The sequence below is a fragment of the Telopea speciosissima genome, chromosome 2 (assembly GCF_018873765.1).
Source record: "Telopea speciosissima isolate NSW1024214 ecotype Mountain lineage chromosome 2, Tspe_v1, whole genome shotgun sequence".
NCBI lineage: Eukaryota > Viridiplantae > Streptophyta > Magnoliopsida > Proteales > Proteaceae > Telopea > Telopea speciosissima.
This window is the reverse complement of record NC_057917.1, coordinates 6,363,648-6,389,730: the sequence shown is the minus strand read 5'-3', so window position 1 is coordinate 6,389,730 and position 26,083 is coordinate 6,363,648. Positions and strand designations below refer to the sequence as shown.

The window sequence follows — 26,083 nt, the reverse complement described above, 5'->3', positions numbered from 1 at the left end:
CAAACACCCTCCGCCACACCTAAAGTGATCTCCAAGTAGGGTGGGTTTTAACACTCCACACCTACCCTGTATGCACTGCGTTCTGGCACGGTCAAACATTCGTTCTGTCATCTGTGGCTATTATTCTCTTTTTCATTTTTTGGTTGGTGCAATCTATGGCTACTATTCTCGGATCTGGCTCTCCTTTAGTCGTGGCCGAGAGTTGGAGGGTTCAGCGTTTGAAAACCACCCAAAAAACAGGGGGTTTGGTCATTTCATAGGTGGGACCCACTTGTAAAATGTCCAGCCCACCCTTATTTTTGCTGTCGTTTTGCGGGGCTACACCCTTTAGCTCCTCGGAGGAAATCCATTTCCACCATTCTCATGCCTCCAGGAAAACTCACCTTAAACTTCAAAAATTCTTTAGGAGTGCTATTCCCATGCCTCCATTATAAGCTGACTTTGCTGTGGTAAGTGATGATACCATGTGATGGGCATAACAAAGCATCATTGTTCGAGGAAATGGAATCAGCAATCTAAGGGCCTGCATGATAACAATTTTATTTATCTAGTTCTTTGTTTGGGGGTTTTTTTTTTTGGTACGAGGAACAAAAAAAGAGTACAAATCTGTTTGTTAATATTGGTTCTTTTTTTTTTTTTTTTCGAACTGAGTTGAAACAAAAATGTATTTGAGAAATTAAAAAAAAAAAAAAACCATTTGGAATTTCTCTATTCCATAAATAAAACGGAGAAATAAGGGGGTGGGGTGTTCGACCTATCTCCATGACTCTCATCTCCACAAGATTCCACCATCATCAAATTTTTGGATATTTAATGGCATTTTTAAAAATTTATTGAAATTCTGGAAACAGAAATTATTGTGTATAACAAACACATTTATATATGTTTCTTTTCAAGCCTAGAAATAAGATTTACTATGCATTACCAAACATGTTTTATTTTTTAAGAAATTTGGCCCAATAAAAGAAAAAGTTATTTATGGAATAGAAACATGGCCCAGAACAGAAACCCGATTTTTTGAAATGAGAATTTGTGAGAATGGGGAATTAGATTCAATCAATTCCGATCCAACTCAATTGTATAGTTGCCCATTTCAGCGTCAGACATTTGTTTTCGTTTTTGTTTTCACATCAGAAGTCTCTTTCCAATATTTATGTTCTAGAAAAAAAAATAGGATCATTTTTTCGTTAATTGTTCAAACCAGAAAGAAACTTTGGGATAACATTGTGGAAGAAATCTTCTCCAACCATCCATCCAACTTGGACATGCATCTCCAGGGGTTGGCAGTGTTGGGTTGAGTGTTCAAACCCTCCTCCCAGCCATTGGATGGGTTATTGGAGAGAAGTTGGATACCCAAATACTTGGGAAGATCCGGATCCTGTCATTATTGTCGCACTCGCACCCACTACATTGGATGATGGCATGACAGTGAGTTGAAAATCCTTGTAATATCATTGAGCATGTAGTGGGGGAATAATCTAGGCTGTATAAAAAAGAAGGGAGATAAATCCACATGTTACTTGCTTATTTAGGTAGTTTATACACTCAATTTTAAGTATTGGTATTTGATCGATTGTATCAGTTGATTCATATTGGTATCAATTGTAACCAATATCAATATCAATATCAATACACGACTAATACGAATGAGCTAATATAATACCAACATCAGATTTTTGTTGAAAAATGATATTTTGATCTCATATCGAAATCCAATATTCTAGCGATGCCATGAATCATATCTATTCTTACACGTCAAGTCAATAGTCGACATCAAAATAAAATATTTAATGAGAAAAAAAAAATATACAAATTTAATAAAGAAAGAGAGAAAAGAGCATGGTTCGTAAATTTAGAATTGGATCCATGGATTTGCTCCGTCAGATATTCTCCAATCCGAGACCAACCCACTTACACAACTCAAGGGTAAAAAAAGTAATAAAAACTGATTTTTATTAAAAGCAAGGGAGAAACCCTCAATTATAGATGTGTATTTTTCTTTCATCTAAAAAAAAAAAAAATGTGTATTTTCTTCTCTCAGACGGGAGATTAAAAAAAAAAAAAGAGAGAGAGAAGAGAGAAGGAAAGACAAGGAAGCCCACAATTATAAATTTGTACTTCCTTCTTTAATATAAAAAAAATGGAGAGGAGCGAACAGATAAAAGAGAAGGGAAGATTTATTTTTTTTAATAAAAGATAATTTTATTGCAGAAGGGGGCACGAGAAGCGCAAAGCCTCCTGATTACAAAGATCAAGAAACCAGGCATTGGACAAAGACCAAACTATCTTGCTTGCCTCAGATAGGGTGAGAACTGAGAAGGGAATATAAAGAACCCTACAATTACATATGTGTACTTCCTTCCCTCGTAAAAGGAGATTACAAAAAACAAAAACGAGAGAAGACAAAGAAGCCCACAATTATAGCCGTGTACTTCACTAGTTCCTTGATCCTTCTCTCATAAAATAAAGAAGATAAAGCAAATTGAAACTAATTAAAAAAAGAATAAAGAAAACAATAAGTACAGGGCATCGGATGGTCAGAGAATCCCCACGTCTTTTATACGAAACACTGAGAAAAGCTATTAAGGGAAACAAATTTTCCATTTTGCGAGACCCAATCAATCAAACAGGGAAAGTTCGCACGACTTTCCTTATCCCCAAATAACTGCGTCGTCCTCTAATGTAATATTATAATACATATGTAGTAGCAAATCACAATGGAGGGGCGTGCCCCGGTGCACGTCTCTAGTTCTTGGACTGAAAGCTTCATATTGAATGATTTTAAATAACCTTTTCTTGAAGTAAAACATAAGATCACCTGTATCTCTCATAACAAACTACAAAAATACTACTTAAAGGGATCATTGGATTCGAATCGCGTGTAAGATCGGGCCATTGATTCAGATCAAAGATCAGGGTTTTAGTAATCGGAATATCGATCTGGGGCTGGATCTGATGGATTTACCTTTGATTTTTATTATCTTTTTACCCTTGATTCGTGGATTGGTGTTAGATCGGCCAAGGCAGTTCCTGAATCACATTGGTATCAATTGTAACCAATATCAATATCAATATCAATACACGATTAATACGAATGAGCTAATATAGTACCAACATCAGATTTTTGTTGAAAAATGATATTTTGATCTCATATCGAAATCCAATATTCTAGCGATGCCATGAATCATATCTATTCTTACACGTCAAGTCAATAGTTGACATCAAAATAGAATATTTAACGCGAAAAAAAAAATCCACAAATTTAATAAAGAAAGAGAGAGAGGAGCATGGTTCGTAAATTTGGGATTGGATCCGTGGATTTGTTCCGCCAGATATTTTCCAATCCGATACCAATCCATTGATACAACTCAAGGGTAAAAAAAAATAATAAAAACTAATTTTTATTAAAAGCAAGGGAGAAATCCTCAATTATAGATGTGTATTTTTCTTTCATCTAAAAAAAAAAAGATGTGTATTTTCTTCTCTCATAGGGAGATTTATAACAAAAAAAAAAGGTGAGGAGCAAAGATAAAGAGAAGGAAGATTTATTTTTAATAAAAGATAATTTTATTGCAGAAGGCACGAGAAGGGCCCTCCTGATTACAATTATAAGGCATTTGACAAAGACCAAACTATCTTTGATAGGTTAGAAAAGAAGGAATATAAAGAACCTACAATTATATATGTGTACTTCCTTCCTCGTAAAGGAGATAAAAAAAAAAACAGAGAAGACAAAGAAGCCCACAATTATAACCGTGTACTTCACTAGTTCCTTGATCCTTCTCTCATAAAATAAAGAAGATAAAGCAAATTGAAATTAATTAAAAAAAATAAAGAAAACAATAAGTGCAGTGCATCGGATGGTCAGCGAATCCCCACGTCTTTTATACGAAACACTGAGAAAAGCTATTAAGGGAAACAAATTTTCCAGTTTACGAGACCCAATCAATCAAACAGGGAAAGTTCGCACGACTTTCCTTATCCCCAAATTAGTAACTAAACTTTATTAGTTCCTCTCCTCTAATGTAATATTATAATACATTGTAGTAGCAAATCACAATGGGGGGCGTGCCCGGTGCACGTCTCTAGTTCTTGGACTGAAAGCTTCATATTGAATGATTTTAAATAACCTTTTCTTGAAGTAAAACATAAGATCAGCTGTATATCTCATAACAAACTACAGAAATACTACTTAAAGGGATCAATGGATTCGAATCGCGTGTAAGATGGGGCCATTGATTCAAATCAAAGATCAGGGTTTTAGTAATCGAATATCGATCCGGGGTTGGATCGATGGATTTACCCTTGATTTTTATTATTTTTTACCCTTGGTTCGTGGATTGGTGTTAGATCAACCAAGGCAGTTCCGATTCACATTGGTATCAATTGTAACCAATATCAATACACGACTAATACGAATGAGCTAATATAATACCAACATCAGATTTTTGTTGAAAAATGATATTTTGATCTCATATCGAAATCCAATATTCTAGCGATGCCATGAATCATATCTATTCTTACACGCGTCAGTCAATAGTTGACATCAAAATAGAATATTTAACGCGAAAAAAAAAAATCCACAAATTTAATAAAGAAAGAGAGAGAGGAGCATGGTTCGTAAATTTGGGATTGGAGCCGTGGATTTGTTCCGCCAGATATTTTCCAATCCGATACCAATCCATTGATACAACTCAAGGGTAAAAAAAAAAAATAAAAACTGACTTTTATTAAAAGCAAGGGAGAAATCCTCAATTATAGATGTGTATTTTTCTTTCATCCAGAAAAAAATAGATGTGTATTTTCTTCTCTCATAAGGGAGATTTAAACAAAAAAAAAAGAGAAGAGAAGGGAAGACAAGCGAGCCCACAATTATAAATTTGTACTTTGTTAAAAAAAAGAAAAAGGAGGAGAGAAGAGACGACAAAGAAGCCCACAATTATAACCGTGTACTTCACTAGTTCCTTGATCCTTCTCTCATAAAATAAAGAAGATAAAGCAAATTGAAATTAATTAAAAAAAATAAAGAAAACAATAAATGCAGTGCATCGGATGGTCAGCGAATCCCCACGTCTTTTATACGAAACACTGAGAAAAGCTATTAAGGGAAACAAATTTTCCAGTTTACGAGACCCAATCAAACAGGGAGAGTTCGCACGACTTTCCTTATCCCCAAATTAGTAACACTAAACTTTATTAGTTCTAACTGCGCTCCTCCTCTAATATAATATAATACATTTGTAGTAGCAAATCACAATTGGGCGGCGTGCACCGGTGCACGTCTCTAGTTCTTGAACTGAAAGCTTCATATTGGATGATTTTAAATAACCTTTTCTTGAAGTAAAACATAAGATCACCTGTATCTCTCATAACAAACTACAAAAATACTACTTAAAGGGATCATTGGATTCGAATCGTGTGTAAGATGGGGCCATTGATTCTGATCAAATATCAGAGTTTTAGTAATCGGAATATCGATCCGGGGCTGGATCTGATGGATTTACCCTTTGTTCGTGGATTGGTGTTAAATCGGCCAAGGTGATTTCGTCGATCCTAGATCGATTTCTTGAACCATGATCAAGATGTTTCAGAGCATGGATGTCATCATGTCTCTCAATTCCTCAGTTGTAGTCGCGATTTTAATAGTCTATATCCAAGGTTTAAAACACAGTATCAGTCCCTATCGATTCCAATCCAATTTCTGAAATTGATCCCAAAAACCCTAAAATCGGCCCTTAGATCTGAACAACTAACGATTATAGGGTTTCGACCATGAATGGATTGTATCAAACCCGTTGGAATCGGGATCTATTTTTGCCAATTCCATCCGAATTGGCTGATTCATTGATCCAGTTCTTGATTCCTAAAATTGTGTCTGTATCAGTGTAATATCGGTATTGATCTCAGACGAACCCGATCTCGATAAGATATACAACTATAAGTGTGGTTGACATTACACTGGATTAAAATCGAACAATATCATTTGGTTTTGTATACAATATTGTACTTACTATTTATAGACAAGATAATCTTGGTTAATGTATAAGCATATAGTTGGTGATTATTGTCTTTGGCATCATATTTATTATTATTAAAATATATAAATGATATGGGGATTGTTGTCTTTGGCATCATATGAGGTCATAAGAATCAGATTTGTTTTGATTTAAATCCATTCTAATAGGCAATTACATTTATTAATTGAAATATTATTAAATTAATAATTGAAGATTTATAGGATGCCAAAGGGAAGAAGGAGGATCACATACGCAAGGAGAAAGTTTTTCTTTCACTCAAAGAATAGGTTCTTAGAGAATTGATGGTTGTAATTACTGTCCTTATAATTTAAAGTGATTGAAATACCCTTAACCTGTTTAATAATTTTAACCGTGGGTTAAAAACAAAAAAACTCTTTTCGACTTCACTTTAAGAAAGGAGAGATAACCTCTTTGATCTGACCTTCTCATGAGACTTACAAAAATGGCTGTGGGTATACTTACAAGTATTTGGTATTGAATCAATTGTATCAATCAATTCATATCGGTATCAACCATGATCAACATTGGAACAGGGGAGGATAAATTGGTAAAAAAAACCTAGGTATCGATTTTTCAAGGGGCAAAATGGTTCGATCTAATCCGATCAATCTATATCGGCATTGGTATTAACTGAGACAGATATGAACTAAATCCTTGCGTATCAGCCCCCTATGGGGAAGTTCTATCTTAACTTAGTTAAATGTGATGTCTTTGTCTCCTGGAAGAGTGTTTGGGTTGTCCTCACTCCTCCCTTCTTGAAGGGACTATCAAAATGACACCTTTATTTATTTATTTATTTTGGTTAAAAATCGATTTTTCTACATATATATTTAGAACTTGATCACATTCTTTTAATTTGCCCTTTGTCTTATTTAAAATTTTTTATTTTTATGATAATGGTATAAAAGAGTTTTCAAAAATAAATTGAAAACAACTAATTATTCATTACTATAAGTTATCATTGTCATTGACATTTTTTTGTATATATATATGTAAGCGAAAATAGTCTCTGCACTAGGGGCATAGGATGTGTCCAAACACATGAGGGTGAGTGAAAGGACCAGCCCACCCCCTAAATGACCGAAATGATGCGCCCATCCCACCCCATGCGTCTAGGTGTAGCCTACAATCCGTGCACTCCCGGACAGAGAACATGGCCCCTATATGTAGGGGGTATAGTGATCGTTTAGAGAGAGAGAGACTCTTTAGGGGGTAGAAGCATGAGCAGGCTCTGATACCATGTCATATTGAATACATTTCTTAATATTTGCTCTATAATATTATTGACAATTGCATGTGACCTAAAATCCTAAGGTTTGAGATGGAGTGAAGAGTTACATATGATAAGGAGGAGGTAAAATTATCCTCTCCAATTCCTTAAAGTGTGGCAGTGCGGCAATGCTAGGTGGTCTGATCTCCACCTAGCACTCAGCACTACCACACTTTAGGAATTGGAGAGGATAATAATCCTAAAGAGGAGTCGTAGAGATTCAGTGATTTTAGTTAAAGCCGAATAAAAGAATCCTAAAATAGAAAGATTCCTATATCGGCCAATAAGAAATCCCCTTATTTCAGACAAGAAATTTTACCAGTGCTTAAAGACCACTGATTTAGTATAATGTTAAATTCTGTCTCTCGAAATATAAAGATTCCAATCGGACATCGATGACATCATGGGATGATTTCATCATTAACAGAGAAGAACGATATGACGTCGATACACCCTAATGTCTCCTTTCCATATTTATTGGGGAAGAAGGAATAGCGTGAATCGTCAGGTTTTCTTTGATGAACCGGTGAGAGGTGGTTGTGTATCGGCCCTATCCTTTCTCATTTGCGATTGAAGCGCTCATTTCAGTTGTTCTCACAGAGTCACAGCGGGAAACAAATTCTCCTCTTTATTCTGTTTTGTTTTTCCCAATTTCAATATTTCTTTTTCACATTCTTTCTTTTTCTCACTTTTGGAGTTTTGGACTTTGAACTAAAGGGACGTAGAGAGATTAATAAAGGACACATAGAGAAGGAGAAACAGAGTAGCAGAGACTCCCACTAAAACGGAACTATTTAGAAACTCTGGTTGTATCTGGTAATCATAACTTCCAAATCTTTCCATTCTGAGAAAGCATCTCTTCGCAAATCGTGGTTTTATTCTCTCGATCATTTCTAATCCTTCTTAGTTGTTTTCGAGCATTGAACGCCTAGATTAATCCAGAAAAGTTGGATTTTTAGTTTATAAGTTCATCATTGGTTAGGGTTTCATCGAATTGGTTGATAAGAGTCACCTGTACGAAAAATTGATTTGTTTCCGGAGAATTTACCTGGAAAAACTCAACCTCTTTTCTCTGTTTTATTTATAAATTAGTGTTCTTCTTTCAGCCCTGCTTATTCTTCTTCTTCTCGAGTTCCTACAATACTGAATCTCGATGGGTAAAGGAGGGGAAAATTATGGAAAACGTGATGGTAATGGATCAAGGCCCCCTGACAAGGAAATCTTTCCGGCGTGGGCTAAGGACGTCGATCAGTGCTTGAAAAATTATGGGGTGGAAAAAGATTATGGCTTGAATTCAGATATGGTGGAGAAGCAGCGTCGGATCTTCGGCTTGAATGAGTTGGAAAAGCATGAAGGCCCTTCCATCTGGAGTCTGATTCTTGAACAGTTCAACGATACCCTTGTCCGGATTCTACTTGCCGCTGCAGTTATTTCTTTCGTCCTTGCTTGGTACGATGGGGATGAAGGAGGCGAGATGGGAATTACGGCTTTCGTCGAGCCTCTTGTGATCTTCCTGATCTTGATAGTAAACGCCGCAGTTGGAGTCTGGCAGGAGAGCAACGCTGAGAAAGCACTGGAAGCCCTGAAGGAAATTCAATCGGAGCATGCCATGGTGATTCGTGAAGGGAAAAAGATTTCTTCGCTACCTGCCAAGGACCTCGTCCCTGGTGATATTGTTGAGCTCAGGGTGGGCGACAAGACTCCTGCTGATATGAGGGTTTTGAGTCTGATAAGCTCCACCGTGAGGGTTGAGCAGGGGTCATTGACGGGAGAGAGTGAAGCTGTTAACAAGACCAATAAGGCAGTCCCCGAAGACATGGACATTCAAGGGAAAAGATGTATGGTTTTTGCCGGCACGACGGTTGTGAATGGGAATTGCATCTGCTTGGTCACCCAGACTGGCATGAATACTGAGATCGGGAAAGTTCATTCCCAGATTCACTCCGCTTCTCAGAATGAGGACGATACCCCGTTGAAGAAGAAGCTGAATGAATTCGGAGAGGTCCTCACCGGCATTATTGGTGTTATTTGTGCTCTGGTCTGGCTCATCAATGTGAGATACTTCCTCACTTGGGATTACGTGAACGGTTGGCCAAGTAATTTTAAGTTCTCTTTCGAGAAGTGCACGTACTACTTTGAGATTGCGGTGGCATTGGCTGTTGCTGCCATTCCAGAAGGATTACCGGCGGTTATCACAACTTGCCTGGCTCTAGGGACACGCAAGATGGCGCAGAAGAATGCGCTTGTAAGGAAGTTGCCAAGTGTTGAAACCCTAGGTTGTACAACTGTGATTTGCTCTGATAAGACAGGTACCTTGACTACCAATCAGATGGCTGTGGCAAAGCTTGTGGCAATGGGGTCTAGCACAAATATAACCAGGACCTTCAAAGTGGAAGGAACCACATACAACCCTTTTGATGGGAGGATTCATGACTGGCCAACTGGTGGCATGGATGCAAATCTTCAAACAATTGCAAAGATTGCTGCTGTCTGCAATGATGCAGGTGTTGCACAATCTGGAAATCACTATGTGGCCACTGGCATGCCAACTGAAGCAGCATTGAAGGTAAGTAAGACCCTTTATTCATTATTGTGTAGTCTGATGAGGCATGATATATTTTCATCGTGATTGTTGGAATTGTTTTGCAATGAACAAAGACGAACCTGAAATGCCAAACAAGGCTAGACAATTATCTTAAGAACATAGTCCCTAAACTTAGAGATAAGTAAAAATACATATTTCGTGCTTGTTGTTTTGATACATAGTCACTATACTTATAGAGAGATGTGGTAAGGTTCCTTTATGAGTTTCATTCTTTCTCTTTTCAGGTTATGGTTGAGAAGATGGGGTTTCCTGAACAACATGCTAACTCACCTTTGGGATCTACTGATGTTCTACGTATGTTTTAACCCAACTTTATTGTATTTCTTCAAGTACATGTGAATGGAAAATCATTTTCTTTGGGGTGTGCCATAGGTTGTTGCCAAAAATGGAGTGACATTGCACGTCGGATTGCAACTCTTGAATTTGACCGTGATCGCAAGTCCATGGGAGTTATTGTGAGATCAAATTCAGGAAGAAATTCGTTACTTGTGAAGGTATAAACACAAAAGTTCTGTGTCTCTCGGGTGTGTTCTGTTGTGAAGCCTAGCTGTGTGCCCTTATTTATTTCTGAAGTTTCCAGAATGCTTCGTTGCATTGTTTTCCTTTATTCGCTGAACAATTATGAATGAGGATTATATGTGTGTGCCCAAAATTTTGGTGTATTCTATTTATTAAAATGTTAGATTTAAGATGGGTATCTGTTTTTCTTTTGGGTTAAAATGGATATCTGGTTTTTGTGTGAAGTTTATTTGCATTATGGGACTTTTATTTGGTCACTGTCCATTTGGTTGGTAACTATTCTCAAGCTTCATGGTTTGTTCTCGGCCTCTTCTTGTTATTATACGTACTGTATTCTACCTATTGTACTTTAACTTTTCTTTATTAATAAAATCTTCCATATCCTATCCTGCCCCCCCCAATAAAAAGAATAACAAGAAAACAAAAGGGTAGCTATTGAAATCTGCTTGGTTGCTTCATACAATTTCTCAGAATTGGTAGTATCTTGGCCCTTTAAAGCCTTTAGCTAAATGATGCCTTTTGGAGTTTTGTACTCTGCTGTACAGTGTGGGAAGTATGTGCTTGTCATGTCTTTGAATATCTAAGTTATCCATTTGAAAGATTTGTGGACTTGGTTACAACGCTCCCTTCGCTTGTGTTTGGATCCTCAAAGAAGTTCAAGTTAGTGAGTTTGGATTTCTTAAGGGTAGTGGGGAATTACATTTACGATGATCCTTCCTCTGTATGATCTTTGTACAGATGACCATTGTGTTGCTGATATAGTATACACAAAATCTTAATAGAATTTCACCTTACCTATTGTGTGCTTCTGACTTCTCTCCGAACACACACACACACGCACACACACAGAGGGTTGTCTTTGCTTTTGCTCTTTTCTATATCTTCATGTCACACACACACGCACACAGAGGGTTATCTTTGCTTTTGGTCTTTTCTATATCTTCATGTCTCTTTTTGGTGAGAGTGGAAGCTAGCATGACTTACCCTACCTTTGACCAGTTCTATGTTTTCTGCTCCTTGCTCTTTAGTCAAGTTCATTGCGGTTGGAAAAAGTTGTGGCTATGTTTTAACAAGGACTATTTTGTGGCAGGGTGCGGTAGAGAATTTATTGGAAAGGAGCTCCCATGTTCAGTTGCTTGATGGCTCTGTTGTAAAAATGAATCAAAGTTCAAGAGATCTTATTCTGCGATCCCTTAATGAAATGTCCACGACTGCATTGCGTTGTCTGGGTTTTGCTTACAAGGAGGAGATTGCTGAATTTGACACATATGACGGTGATGAAGATCATCCAGCTCATAAACTCTTACTTAACCCATCCAATTATTCATCAATTGAGAGTGATCTCATTTTTGTTGGCTTGGTGGGACTGAGGGTGAGATGGCAAATGCTCTATTTATAATCCCCGCTTTTGCATAAGCTCTTTTGGGTTTTCCCTGGTCATTGGAACATTTGATCAACTAACAGCTTTTATATTAACGTAAATCATTACAGGATCCTCCTAGAGAAGAGGTCCACGGAGCAATTGAGGATTGCAGAGCAGCTGGCATTCGTGTTATGGTAATTACAGGAGATAACAAAAATACAGCAGAAGCAATTTGTCGTGAAATAGGAGTCTTTGGACCTCAAGAAGACATTAGCTCGAAAAGCTTAACTGGAAGAGAATTTATGGATCTTCGTGACCAGAAAACGCATTTGAGGCAAAGCGGTGGCCTTCTCTTCTCTAGGGCTGAACCAAGGCATAAACAAGAGATAGTGAGGCTGCTCAGAGAAGATGGGGAGGTGGTTGCGATGACTGGGGATGGGGTGAATGATGCCCCTGCTTTAAAATTAGCTGATATTGGTATTGCCATGGGCATTGCTGGAACTGAGGTATGTTCTTTTATGGTGGAATATCCTTGTGGATTTAGAAACACCCCCCCGCCACTCACCAAAAAAAAAAAATGCAATGAGGTCCAATCAAACTTGTATGTTTAAGAATTTCCTATCAAGGCATGCAATAGAGACTAATGGTCTTCTATGACCTCTATTTGTTTTGAGTCTTAATATTGAATGATGATCTGTGTATGGGATGCTAAGAGATTTATGTTCTTGTTGGCCTTGTTGAGGTTTTTTCCATTCCAGTGTCTGAGGATTGATGTCTGGTGTATTTTACTGTCACAATTTTTTTTCTGTTTACCAGCATTTCAACATGAATTTTAATGTTGATTCACTAATTTTCTATTTTGGTATATGCTTCCACATGTGGAGTTTTGCTTGTTCCAGTGTTCATGTTGCTGCCTGCCTTTTTAATGCTATTGGTGCTATGTGTAAATGTCCACATCTCAGAAAATTAGGATCTCCCAGAGTTTTGCTATTATAAAGTTTGTGCCCATCCTCCTCCCATACAGACGACCAACGGACATTTATTATCTAAAATTCATTTTAGTGTACTTATATGGTTAACGTTTCACATAGTTGTTCTTGATCGAAAAACTACATGATGCCCATTTTTAACTCATATTTTAACTACTTGAGGGGGGGGGGGGAAGGTCATTGCATCCATTTTAATTAACGTATATTCCATTATTTGTGTAAATATCTTTTTTGTGCCTCATCTTTACAGGTTGCAAAGGAAGCCTCTGACATGGTGTTAGCTGATGATAACTTCAGTACAATAGTTTCTGCTGTTGGTGAAGGTAGATCTATTTATGACAACATGAAGGCTTTTATCAGGTTTGCTCCCCCTTCCTTTACACCCCCAGCTTTTATGTATATAATAATAGGGAGAGCATTCTCTGTGGGGTAGCGCAGGGGCCATGCATGCGGCTGCCAATGAGCGCGCACGCTGGCATCTTGGGGGCCATAAGGCCCTGAATTTCCGCCTTTCATGGGGGCCGGGGCAGTCATTTCGCCCCTACTGTGTCTGGGTGTGGCCTGTGCCCCCCCCCCCCCACACACACACACAACATTTTCCCATAATAATAATGTTTAAAAAATGTAGTTGCTGATGGAAAATTCTATCAACTAATTTTGTGTACACTTGCTATGGGGATGGTGCCCTGTTGTTTATTGTCAATGATTTGAATACTTTTTGCGAACTGCCTGTCATACCCTACCATTTATAGGGGGTGATTTGCTAGGACTTTTAAGGTTGATGAGCAGAAAACCTACAGATGGTGGCTCAGTAAAAAGAGTCTAAACCTGCTTGTGGGCATCCCAAGCCATCCGGGATTTTATTTTTCTGACATGTGGCATGCCTAGGGTCACTTTCTCTATGGGAAATCTAGGTTCTATGGAGTAGCCATGGTATCTTGCTAGTTGCTACAGTTCAAACTTCCTAATGATGTGTACTTGAATTGGTTTGCCTACTTTCTAGGAGTCCGTTCAGTTTTTATTTAGTTTCTACTTTTAATTCATATATAAATATATAAATACAAATGTTGCTTGAAGGCTTCAACACATATACCTCAGGGTTGAGTGAAATTAAGAGTTGAAGAGAATGGACTTTCCTCTTTTACGTCTTTAAAATATGGGCTGCTGCTATGTAATCCATTAATCTATTATGATGAATACATATCCTCCGTTTGTGACCCATATCATATCCTACTTCAAATACAACGAAGAAAGAAAGAAGAAGATGCGATTCTTTGTTACTAATACTCATTTTGGGAGTAAAGAGACTTTTCTCTATCCCCATGAGTCTCACAATAGTATGCTACTGCCTCTACCTATATTAGTCCTATTTACTTTGTTCGTCGGATCCGTAGGCGGTCAAGGTCGCCCCAGATTATGGTATTCTACTAGTTTAATTTGTGAGGTTAGTCCTTTGTTTCCTCTTTTTCTCTGCTGGATTTTCCCTTTATTTGTAAACTGGTTTTTTCTGAAATCCAGCTCCTGTTGCAATATTTTTCCTCAAGACAACTGGATTTCTTTGATGTAACCAACTGAAACATCCCCAGATGAACCAGACCTCGTTGTTTATGCCAAGGATTATGCACCAAGGATTATGCGTATGTTCTTTATAAGTTCAGAAAGATTCCAATTATAAAATACTCCCAAGTGTGAAATCCTATTCAAATTAAAGTCTTAATCCTATTCAAATTAAAGTCTTTTCAAAATGCTTAAACTGCTGTTTGAGATGCTCGTATGGGGACACATAGCTAAGTAGCTAAATCACCCTCTAGTTGTGAAATTTTTTGGCCCACAAAGCATTTTTCCTTTTGGTGGCATTTGGGATCGTGTTTTGAAAAATGCTTGAATAGAGAATATATACTCAGAGAACAAGGGCATGAGATATGTAATTGGATACAAGGTCAGTTCAGAGACTCTCCTCCTCCCCCACCCCCCCCCCAAAAAAAAAAAAAAAAAAAAAAAGCAACACCGAACCAAAAAAAAATTGTCAATGGGAATGGAAATCTCGATTAAAGGAGTGGCTGAGTATGCTGCCTATGCTTTAATTGGGTCAAGCAAGGCTCAGATCCAGGAAAAGATCTGGCTGTATGACCGCCATATTTCTACCTATTGCTTGCTGAGATTCTCTTTGCCCTTCCCAAAACCTTGCACATCTTCTTAGCTTGCCTTTAGAACTCCATATAATATACCTTCAATCGAGAGCAATAACGGATCGGTTCCAGTAGATATCTGGCTGCTTTAAACCTATTTATAAATTTTGCTTTGTTAAGATTACCCCTGCCATGCCAAGAATCTTACTCCCATCCTTAGCTTACCCTTGGCATACATCTGTATATCCATCTACCAGCCATCATATTCTTCTTTGCCAACTAATATATTCAAAGTTCATTCAGCCATCGCTCAGCCCTTAATCTATTCTAGATTGCATCAAACTCTAATTTCCCTATTCCAGCGTAATATTAACTTTTCCAATTTGTCTGCTTGGAACTCTTACCAAAACTGATCCTACTTTTTAAGTAATCCAAGACCATGCTGGGTGGGGTGAGGTGAGTTGTGGATAGTTCAAATGGTATTGAGTATTGACCAGTCTGGTTTTCTCAAGGCTCTGTTTCCTGGTAAAGCAATGTAAAAGAAATTTTTTTACGTAAAATCTGTGTAAAGAAATGAGGTTTTGCCTGACGGTTTTCCTTTTATGTGGTTTTTACCTGGAAATAAGAAATGGAGCCTAAATGACCAATACTTTTGGAACTATTTGTTTAGGGTGGGTTCTCAGACTTTTTTTAAAAAAAAATCACATCCTACTGAGGGCCCATAGGCCACTAGGGGTGACACAGCCCAAGAGGGCGGCCTGGGTGGCCTATGGTACTCAAAAGTTAAATGCTTATAACAAAACTCGTTAGAACTTTCTTGTGCATAATTGGTGTAAATAGGCTACTACTGTCAAGATGGTTTTTCTTGTTTGGGAAAAGGTTCTCTGAGCCGACTGCAGAGTGTATAGTAGCACTGTCTCTCCTCACATGAAATGACCTCTCTGCCCCCTATGTATGAAAATGTGTCGTAGCTCCACATTGGTGTGCTCCCCTATGCCGCTTGCTCAGAGAACCCTCTCCCTCATTTATAACATGCTTGCCATGGTAAAATTCCAGTATTGCAGCTCAGGGTGATTATACGTTGACATATATGGAGATAGAAGATTTAAAAAGGTTTTATGATATTTGAAGATTCATTCTGAGGTTTAGTTGGAGATAATTTCCCACCTAGGATGATCTTTAATTGCCAAAGTTTCAACTATAAATACTCATTTAGTTGCTTGTTTGGCATAATTCTATTACAGTTGTAGGAAAGGGTCTGAACATTTGACATCATATTGTTCCTACTAATGTAAATTTTTTTGCTTCACTAAGGATTTCCATCTTAATAGTTACAAGTGCTGTTTCTCTCATCATAGTGCTCCGAACTACTTTTAGCATGGGTCTGATGTTTTGGTTTTCATTTTAATGCAGGTACATGATCTCCTCAAATATTGGAGAGGTTGCTTCCATATTTCTGACAGCAGCTTTAGGTATTCCGGAAGGCCTGATCCCCGTTCAGCTCTTGTGGGTCAATCTTGTTACTGATGGTCCCCCTGCAACAGCCTTGGGATTCAATCCACCAGATAATGATATAATGAAGAAACCTCCTAGAAGAAGCGATGATTCATTGATCAGTGCTTGGATTTTATTCCGTTACCTGGTAGCCTAGCTTTTTCCTTTCTTCTAGTAGAAAAGATTTCATGATCAACTTGTCACTCTCTGAGTTGCTATATCTTATGGAACCTACTCAATTTTTCTCTTAATTTACTCTTAAAAACTGGTGCAGGTTATTGGGCTCTATGTTGGACTGGCAACTGTGGGTGTCTTCATCATTTGGTATACACATGACTCCTTCATGGGCATTGACCTGAGCAAGGATGGCCACACACTTATCACATACTCTCAGCTTGCCAACTGGGGCCAGTGCTCTTCCTGGGAAGGGTTTACAGTTTTCCCCTTCACGGCTGGTTCTCGGGTTTTCTCCTTTGATAACCCTTGTGACTACTTCCAGGCTGGCAAAGTGAAAGCCATGACCCTCTCACTCTCTGTCTTGATCGCAATTGAAATGTTCAACTCCCTCAATGCCTTGTCTGAGGATGGGAGCCTCTTGACTATGCCCCCATGGGTCAATCCATGGCTCCTGCTGGCCATGTCTGTCTCCTTTGGCTTGCATTTCTTGATCATGTATGTGCCATTCCTTGCACAAGTATTTGCCATTGTGCCTCTCAGCCTGAATGAGTGGCTGTTAGTGCTGGGTGTTGCATTTCCAGTGATACTGATTGATGAGATCCTCAAGTTTGTCGGGAGATGTACGAGGGGGAGTCGCCGATCTGATGCAAGTAGATCACTGAAGCCCAAGTCAGATTGAGGTGTTGCTGTTGTTGTGGCCTTCATCCAACAGTGTGGAAACTCTTGCATTGTGAGTTCTATTCCAGTCACATCTCTCCAATTGAACAAAACTTGTGGTCTCCCCTCCCCCACTTCATCCTCATTTGGGGGTTGGTTTGGACCTTTAAGATCTAGATAGATATATTGCGAAGGAGGATATGGGACTCTTGAGTAAGAATATGAAGAGACCCAATTTTACTTGTCCTACTTTGTTGCTTTTTTCCTTTCTTTTCTGATACTTCTCAGAACACATTCAATTAATAGAAGGTTAATGGTGGAATCACTTGTCACAGATTTTGTCTTGCTACTGCTTGTGTGGTCGTGTTGTCTAGTGGCAGAGTTGTTTAGCTACTGCTTGTGTGCCTCATGGTTCCAATGAATGCCAATAATTTGCAGATTTGAAAAAAATACTTACCGGCGGCAATTAAGATACAGAATGATCAACTTCGAACATCTCATTTTAGATACAAAATGTCCATCAGTATTTTAAATAGAGCCCATGGCCGACCTTTCTTTTGCCCTTATGTCAACCATCGCACTAGGTCTTCTCATCTGTTCTTCGGATCCCTTATCAATTTGAATCGAATAAAACCGATGAATCTGTATAACATTGAATCGAGCCTAACCAAATTTGTATTAAACCTTACAATCATGTCTTTTTTATTTTTATTTTTTTAATGTAATACAAACCACATCCATGGATGGTGTGAGATTGACTGTGATGGTTAAACGTCATTGGAGTAGAACTATTTTCATACAAAGGGGGATGGAAGGGGAATACATTTTTTTTTTTTTTGGGGGGGGGGGGGTCCTCAAAACTGAGACCTCCTGGGAACCAAGTGCTCTACTGCACAAGATTCGCCCAGCTGCGCTAGCAGCTGTCCTCATCATTTGTCTTTGTTGATTGTGTGAAATTTCCTACTTTGGGTTTCTTTATTGAGTTGTTACAATGGGTTATTTCCCCTTAAATTTCTTTTGGGAAGATATTCTCTCTTCCACTTGGGCGGAGGAAAAACAAGTACAAACAAACAAAAATTGAATAAAAGATCGGAATGGAGTTCTCAATGCCCACCGCACTCTTGCATAAGTTAGCACCAATGATTGAACTTGAGTGATGTAGTTCACAGTATCGGGACTGATAATGATTATTGTTGATGAAAGCGATACTGATACTAATATCTTTGTTATCGAATTAACCACCGTTTTTCCATTAAAAAAATATATACCTGTCGGCTGATCCATATCGATTCTTAAAACCATGGTTGGAGAAGTCCACATTGGATCCGGATCCTCTACTTTCATTCTTCTTTGTATTGCCGTGTGTCCTAAACATAGCAAAGCAAAAAAGACCGCCTTACCCCCACTTGGACAAGACAGAAATAGAGTTCACATTGAACTAATTGGCTGTAGCAGAAAAAGAGGATGATAAAGCTCCATTAATTTTGAGAAAGTAGTTCACAATTACAAAAAAAAAAAAAAGAAGGAATTTTCTTGCTAACATTTATAGAGGTGTCAAATTGACCTTCATCCTTAATATCAACATTATTTAATTTATACTTAATACCTGTCTGATACGACCGATATCATTTGATCCGTTCAATATTGTATCAGTTTCAATCAAAGTCGAGACATTGATATCTATAACCTTGGTGACCCTCATCCTAAGAAATAATGAGGACAAAGTTTTCCTATAATGCCAGAATAAGAAATCACACCAATAAAAGGATGAGAGACAGATTCATTGAATGGGAAACCCATGATAATTTATATCAAATGACCCATGACTCATTTATATGAGAAAGACATGAAAAATATAATACTTAGTGGCTAGTGGTGGCAGCCGAATCCTTTCAACCGCCACCACAATAATTCCCTCGTGACTCATGAGTCAATTCTATTTTTGTAACTATAAGACCTACATAAGTGTATGGGTGCTAGATTGAACCAGTCTAATATGAAATAGGTTAAATGGTTTAATTTAACGTATTCCATCAACTCTGGAACTTTTGGCGTAACGATCAAATACTTAACAATTTTGAAGTTGAAATTTGTCACTCAGTATGGCCTATGCCTACCTAACAACGTTTCTTTTTTATCAATCTATTTTTAAGGACAAAAACGGTTCACAAATCTCTCTCATAGTACATCATCCTCTATAAAACCTTATCTGGTTTCTTCATAGTTTAAAAAATTGGAATCGGGAACAATTGTGCTCGATTCCAATTCTAAATTGATTGATTTTAGGGTTTTTGGAATTGAATAACTTGGGTTTTAAATATGAGAGGTTGATTCTAGGATTTTTTAGATCAATTCCGATTTGATTTAGATTGCTTGGATCGAAATCCGTAGGGACCGATACAATCCCCCATTCTAAGTTAAAAATCCTCAGTTTTCTCTCACAATAATTTACCACAAAAAATGGAAAAAAATAAAAATAAATTTTAATGAAAATTAAATTATTGATAAAAATAAAGCCTCCTACTGTCCTACAACATTTTTTTTACTTTACAATGTTTCCGCTTTAAAAACATTGATGGATATTTCTACTTTCAAGGAGCAATTTCACGAGATAATAACAGATTCAACAAAAAATCGTGAGGTGATTATGAATCGCGGCAAAGGTCCTTAAACTTCCACATGAAAAAAGGGGGGCAAAAACAGTCCCACAAAGTATTACCAAACGCAGCCTAAAAAAGAGGGACAAAATGTATTAAAATCCTCTACAGTACCGGTGGGGCAGCGGTGCACATCCGGCGGCACAGCAGAGGTCATGTGTGCAATATATGCCACCTGGCCTCTGCTGTGGCGTCGAATGTACATCACCGCCCTGCCGGTACTGCAGAAGATCCTGATCCAGGACAAAATACATCTGAACTCATATAAAAAGACTGCGGATCAGGTTCTCGTACAAAAACCATTCTTGTACAGCCTTAGCCGCACAGATGGAATCCAAGAGAGTGAGTGGATTCCATCTTTGCTGCTAATAAAAAGATCCATCCAGATTCCAATTTCCGCACCTCAATATGATTTGGCACTGCTAATAAGGTATTGTACACAAAGCAAGCTCTATTAGACTAATGCTAACTGATATAGTTGCTCTACAGTTAAAAAGAACCAATTTCAGGTTCCTGACTAGAAGAAAAGCAAATACTTCTCTTGCCACTAGTTCACTCTCACCACTGTTCTCTCCATCAAGAAGTGCAGAGCCCACCTAGCGCTCTATCTGTATGGTAACATGGCTGATGTTATATTCTCTCCTGATATAATCTATGACTTCGTCAAGCACCATGTCTGCATCTGCATCCCTTTTGATCTTCACATGGCAAGCCAACAGGACCTTTCCTACTGTTATTGCCCAAATGTGTAGTTCATGAACAGCCACAACCTCATCCATCTCACATAGGCCCCTTTCAAGCATTGTTGCATCGATCTCTCTTGGCGTGCTCTCCATCAGAACCTCCAGTATGTTCCGCAGCATTTGTATTGTTGTGCAAAGCACAACCACTGAGAAGATAAGGGTGCATATCAAATCTATAATCTTCCACTCGGGTTTATACCATATGATTGCCCCTCCAATCATCACTCCGATACTCTGGATGGAATCACCGAGTACATGAAGATAAGCTCCCTGCACATTGATGTTCCTTTGTTTCTTCTTCTGTTCATCACTGGCATTTGCTCTTTGTGCATCTTCTGAAGATTTCTGAAGCAGATGTTCATAAAGGTCGGCTTCATGAACATGATCATGCTCATCATGATGTTTGGATTGCCCTTCATGATGTGTCACAATGCTTATCCCATGGCTGTGGTTGTTGTGGCCATGGCCATGGTCACGACTGTGGTCATGATCATGTCCACTATGACTATGATCATGACCATGGCTGTGGCCGTGTCCATGGCCATGATCATGCCCCAGTAAGAAAGCCATGATGATATTAACCAACAAACCAAAAGCAGCAACAACAAACATCAGAAAGCCTTTTACCTCACCTGTGTCATGAATTAATCTAGAAATGGCTTCAAAAACCAGTATCCCGGCTAGGAGCCATATCATCTGGATGGAAACCAGAGCACCAAGGATCTCAATCCTAAAGAAACCATAAGATTGACGTGGATTTGCCTCCCACCCAGATGCCCACAATGAGAACAAGGAGATGGCAAAGGCTGCAACGTCAGAAAGCAGATGCGCTGCATCAGTTAAGATGGCAAGACTATTGGCTTTTATTCCTCCAACTACTTCTATACTCATAAAAACAACACAGAGTGCAACTGCAATGCAAAGCTTCCGCATAGATGCAGATCGTTCTTTGGCATCCTTCAAGCTGGCTTCAGCATCTGAGAATCCACATGGGGCTTCACCACAGACCTTAACCCCTCCTAGGCTTGGCCCACCATCAGACACATTTCGACTAATTTCGATAATCTGCTGCTGGTGAGGACTCTGGTCTTCCATCTGAAAGTTTATGATAACAACATGAACAACAAAGAAATAATAGCCATGAAGAACAGAGACTATATATGTAGATGACCCAAATAAAAAAAAAGACTACAAATGTTGGATGAATAACACACAGCAATCATAGATATTGGCTTCACCAAGATTTAAAAGAAAAAGTCCAGCCTGCTGACTTTTTCGTATTACTATGCCACTCTAATTACATAAGAATTGTAGGAGAATAATCATGCTGTCACATGATTTGGACAAACACCTCAAGGATCCCAGGAAAAATACTAACTCTGTAAAACAGATCTTCCAAATGATCAAATGGTTAATCAGATATGGAAAAGATACACTGAAGCTTTAAAAGAGGGGGGGGGGGGGAGAAGATAGAGAAAAAGTTAAGGCAATGAAAAGAAGTTCAAATTGCTGTGCATTGCCCTGTATAGCTTTTTCTTGGCCAATGGCTGATAAATTATGTTAATTTACAGAAAAAATGCTGGACATTGTAGAGAACAACTAAAAAACCTCCACAGGGATACCCAACACTAAATATTTTGCTCTAAAAAAATATTCATGAGGTAAATCAGAGCCAATACTGAAATATTAGAACCAAGCTTGCGTTTTGATGTGTCCAGTTAAAGAATTTTACACGAAGGTTATAGTTTCAGGTGTCAAGAACAGTGAACTGTCTATAATACTAATCATTATATAAATATTATAGAGACAGGACGAAGTTGAATGTGTCAGCTTTCAGTAGGAATCCTAGAATTTTCCTATTTTGACCATTATAGCTAATATTTGATTGCAAGTGGTTGAGATAAGGTCTAGTGAGTCGGGGTGCTTATCAGCTTGAATTTTGGCATTGGTAATCACTTCAGCAGGAACCATTTAGTTGTGGTTCCAATCCCTGAACATAAGGAAGGAGGCACGTTAGGGAGGTGTTGAAGAGTGGTGGTGTACAGTTAAGGAAACAGATAAAGTGGAACAGCAGTTCAGAAACTTTCTACTAGCTTACTCATACTGCAACAAAACATCTCACTTTTTTCGATTTTGGAACCCAAGTTTGGTAGAAACCAATCAAAAGGTGAGCAATATCTTCTACAGACTACAGGAACGGAGATTCTATTAAGAATTTAGGAAGAGATTGGGAAGCTGCCATATGAGATAGAGGATACCGTAAACGAAAAGGAAAAATATAAATAATGATGTCAGTGGAAGTTAGAGAAAGAAAGCTTAAATTGACTATGCTGGTGAGCTTCTAATAATCTCTCCCCCCTCTCCCCCTCCACATAAAAAAAGAAGGAAAAAGTCTAGCATGGTGCGTGAAGATGAAATATAGAACAGTCGTTCAAGATTTTCCCTGGTATATACCTTCGCAAAATCTTGAGAAACAAAGAATCAATTGGTGTAAAGTGGGAAACATTTCAAACACAAAAATACCATCAGTTGATGAATTTCAAAAAAATCATAGATAGTAAGCAGTGTCACCGCAATAAAGTAATTTTCAAAAAGTACAAATTTTAAGAAAATAGAGCGAAATTTTTTTCCCTCAAATATCAGGGAAATGATGATTCAATGACCCATATTTTTCTTCCTCCTGAAATGACGTTCATGTCATAGCTTCTTATTTCATTGAAGGATGACCTGACTACTTGAGCAGTCCCCAGGGACAGGATGCGAGTTAATTGGCTGCTCCCCAAGGACAGAATGCAAAATTAATAGGTGCACCTAGAAATTGACAAGCTGAAATTCAAAAGAAGTAGATGATTTAAAACATGATTTTGTCAATATTTATTGATGGTGGTAACTTCCTACTATAGTTCCAGAAAGAGACTGCATCTCAGATGGTCAGAAATAACCTAACATGAAGATTAGAGGTTTTAAGTTTTTCTGGGCAGGGCCAATTTGTAGAGCATGCTGACCCAAGTATTTGAGATAAAAATTTATTTTTCAACTACCAAAGTGATTGTCATAGAAAGGTTTTCTATAATGAAGTTATGACAAATGAAGATTTTGTGCAAAAATTATTATTTAAATCACATCCGGTAGATTTAGGAAAGAGAACAACAGTAGCACTTGAACTGAAGACCACAAAATACATCAGCTGAATTATGGATTAAAGAATCATTCAAGCGAGAAACGAGGAAATCACAGAGAAAGAGAGATGGGGAAAAAAGGCATCTGCAAAAGATCATTTTTGTTTCAACTATGAAGAAATTAGTGAAATTCAAAGCATAGCAGATGCTTCATAACTTTATTTAAATTGAAGAAATGAAAGATCCTAGGCTACCCTCTCTTGGGGTGTTTCTTCAAGAAAATGGTATCAAATACTCAAATATAGAATACTGGAATCTCCTATTACAAGCCATACCTGAGATGCAGTTTTAATTTGTATGGAAGGGCATAACATGTCTAAAAAGGTCCTTGGGTAGTTATGTAACTGACTGGTTTATCTCCTAAACTCTCCAGAAGTAAGCACCCAAACCAATACCTCATTTCACCAACATACTCGTTGAACAAGGATGTTAGGCAATAGATTGTAAAGTGGTAGAACAAAAACTTCCAGTTAAAGATAAGCAGTTTCATTGGTTTGGGAAAACGCCATACCTTTACAGCTTTACCTGATTTTATCATCCTAACCAACCAATGTAACGTCAATCGGAAGAATTAATCACAAACAAGAATTATTTGAAATAAGAAAAACCATAACAGAAGAACAACAAAATAACAGAGAATGTAATACACGAAAGGAATGCGAAACAAGCATATTCACCCAACAAAATATCTCGAAAGTTCCTGATAGTTAAAAGATATAAGGGCAACACCCAAATCCATCTTAACGAACAAAAACGTGAGAAAGAGAATTTAAGATTGATCCATCATCAAACCCACCCAAAAAATATCATAAAAAAACCTACCAATAACGTGAAGCAAACAGAAGCGAATCGAACACACAAGAATGAGAGAAAGAAAGGGGAATAAATCACCCAAAATTCAAAAATCTTGTGTGTGTGATCGAGTGTGGATGAAAAAGGGAAGATCGGCGGCTTAATTATTACCTAATAAACAATAAAATAAAGGGGATGGAGAGAAAAGGAAAGATGAGAGTAATATTACCTGAGGAAGGTAGAGAAATGGATTAAAGAAATTGAAGTTGTCGAGATTCTTAGAGCAATAATGTCTCTATCAGAATGACAGGCACAGAGAAGTTCTTAAATCAGTAAAACACAATCTTTCTCAGTACCCACTTCTCAGTAGTGAAGAAGAACCAAAGAGGCGTAAGAATGTGAGAGATCCTTCACCCAAGTCTCCACCTACTAGTCTCTCTCTCTCTTTCTGGATTCTCAACTCCAAGGAACCCTATAACCTGACACCGAAGATGATTCTCTTCTTCTTTCTTGTTCTCTCAACTCACTGGTCGTTTTGGAGGATTCTCCTTTAATTCACTTCCATTATGAAGGACTTTATGATGAATCTCTCTCTGTCTCTCCAGTTTCTACCAAAAAGATAAGAGAGACTGGGATATCCGAATCATAATATTATCTTCTTGTAGTGGTCCTCTGCACTCACCACTGGTTTTTTCGTAAATTTTGGCTTTTTTAATGATTATGTCGATTCCGGATTCCGGATTCCGATTCATCAATCATTCACGGCCTTTTAGATTTTACTCACGCACGTAGACGTGGTGTTTTTTTTTAATGATTTTTCCCATAATTCTCTTGGATTGCATATTGTGCCAAAAAAAAGGCATCTCTCCCCTCTCTTCCTAGTTGTAGATTGTGGGCTTGTCTTAGTCTTTCCCTTAGCTTGTAGTTGTCCTATGGGTCCTTGAGCAGGATATTCCAAAAAAAAAATAAATATAAAAAAATCCAAGGGTCTCAATCGGTTGATTGCCAGTTTCAATTGATATTGGGCTAAACCTCTATTAAACCATTAAGTGGAAGTTTGGTTCGGCTTGATCATGGTTCGGGCCTTCATTTTGGGTTTACACATTTGCCTATTAAAGTTTTCTAAAATTGAGAGAGGGTTGGGTATGCTATCAACTTTCAATAAGCTAGTGGCATGGATCAATCACAAGGTTGGATGCATGAGGACAAGGTGGTCTTTTTCAATGGGGGAGAAAAAAGGAAGACAAGTGTTAGCATCTTGGTGGCACGCCCAACCTATTCCCAATAATTATTTAGAATACAGAACCATGGAAAACTCAAACCACCTTCCTCCCCCCCCCCCACCCACCCACCCACCCAAAATAAAATTCATGGAAAATAACATGAGGTCAAGGTGGTCTTTTTCAAAGCGGGAGAAAAAAGGAAGACACGTGTTGGGCTTGTTAGTGGCACGCCCAACCTTTTCCCAATA

The 26,083-nt window shown here is 38.1% G+C and overlaps 2 protein-coding genes across 5 annotated transcripts; one reads left to right on the top strand and one right to left on the bottom strand.

Moving 5' to 3' along the window:
- Positions 1-8,343: 8,343 nt before the first annotated feature.
- LOC122650382 (calcium-transporting ATPase 1, endoplasmic reticulum-type-like) lies at positions 8,344-17,575 on the top strand. Its single transcript, XM_043843799.1, has 8 exons — positions 8,344-9,874; positions 10,138-10,207; positions 10,286-10,407; positions 11,523-11,804; positions 11,924-12,301; positions 13,035-13,144; positions 16,327-16,555; positions 16,682-17,575. Exons 1-8 carry the CDS (start codon positions 8,462-8,464, stop codon positions 17,261-17,263), a joined length of 3,186 nt encoding a protein of 1,061 aa, XP_043699734.1. The 5' UTR covers positions 8,344-8,461; the 3' UTR covers positions 17,264-17,575.
- A 2,689-nt stretch (positions 17,576-20,264) lies between these two features.
- Positions 20,265-24,915, bottom strand: LOC122651488 (metal tolerance protein 1-like). 4 transcript variants are annotated; one of them, XM_043844882.1, is made up of 2 exons: positions 24,844-24,915; positions 20,265-21,739 (listed from the first exon to the last, which is right to left on the bottom strand). In XM_043844882.1, exon 2 carries the CDS (start codon positions 21,734-21,736, stop codon positions 20,495-20,497), a length of 1,242 nt encoding a protein of 413 aa, XP_043700817.1. In that variant the 5' UTR covers positions 21,737-21,739; positions 24,844-24,915; the 3' UTR covers positions 20,265-20,494. The 4 variants fall into 4 exon arrangements, with proteins under 4 accessions (XP_043700817.1, XP_043700818.1, XP_043700816.1 ...); XM_043844883.1 differs by having other exon boundaries at positions 20,265-21,736; positions 24,842-24,863; XM_043844881.1 differs by lacking the exon at positions 24,844-24,915 and adding an exon at positions 24,332-24,373 and having other exon boundaries at positions 20,265-21,736.
- Positions 24,916-26,083: the final 1,168 nt, after the last annotated feature.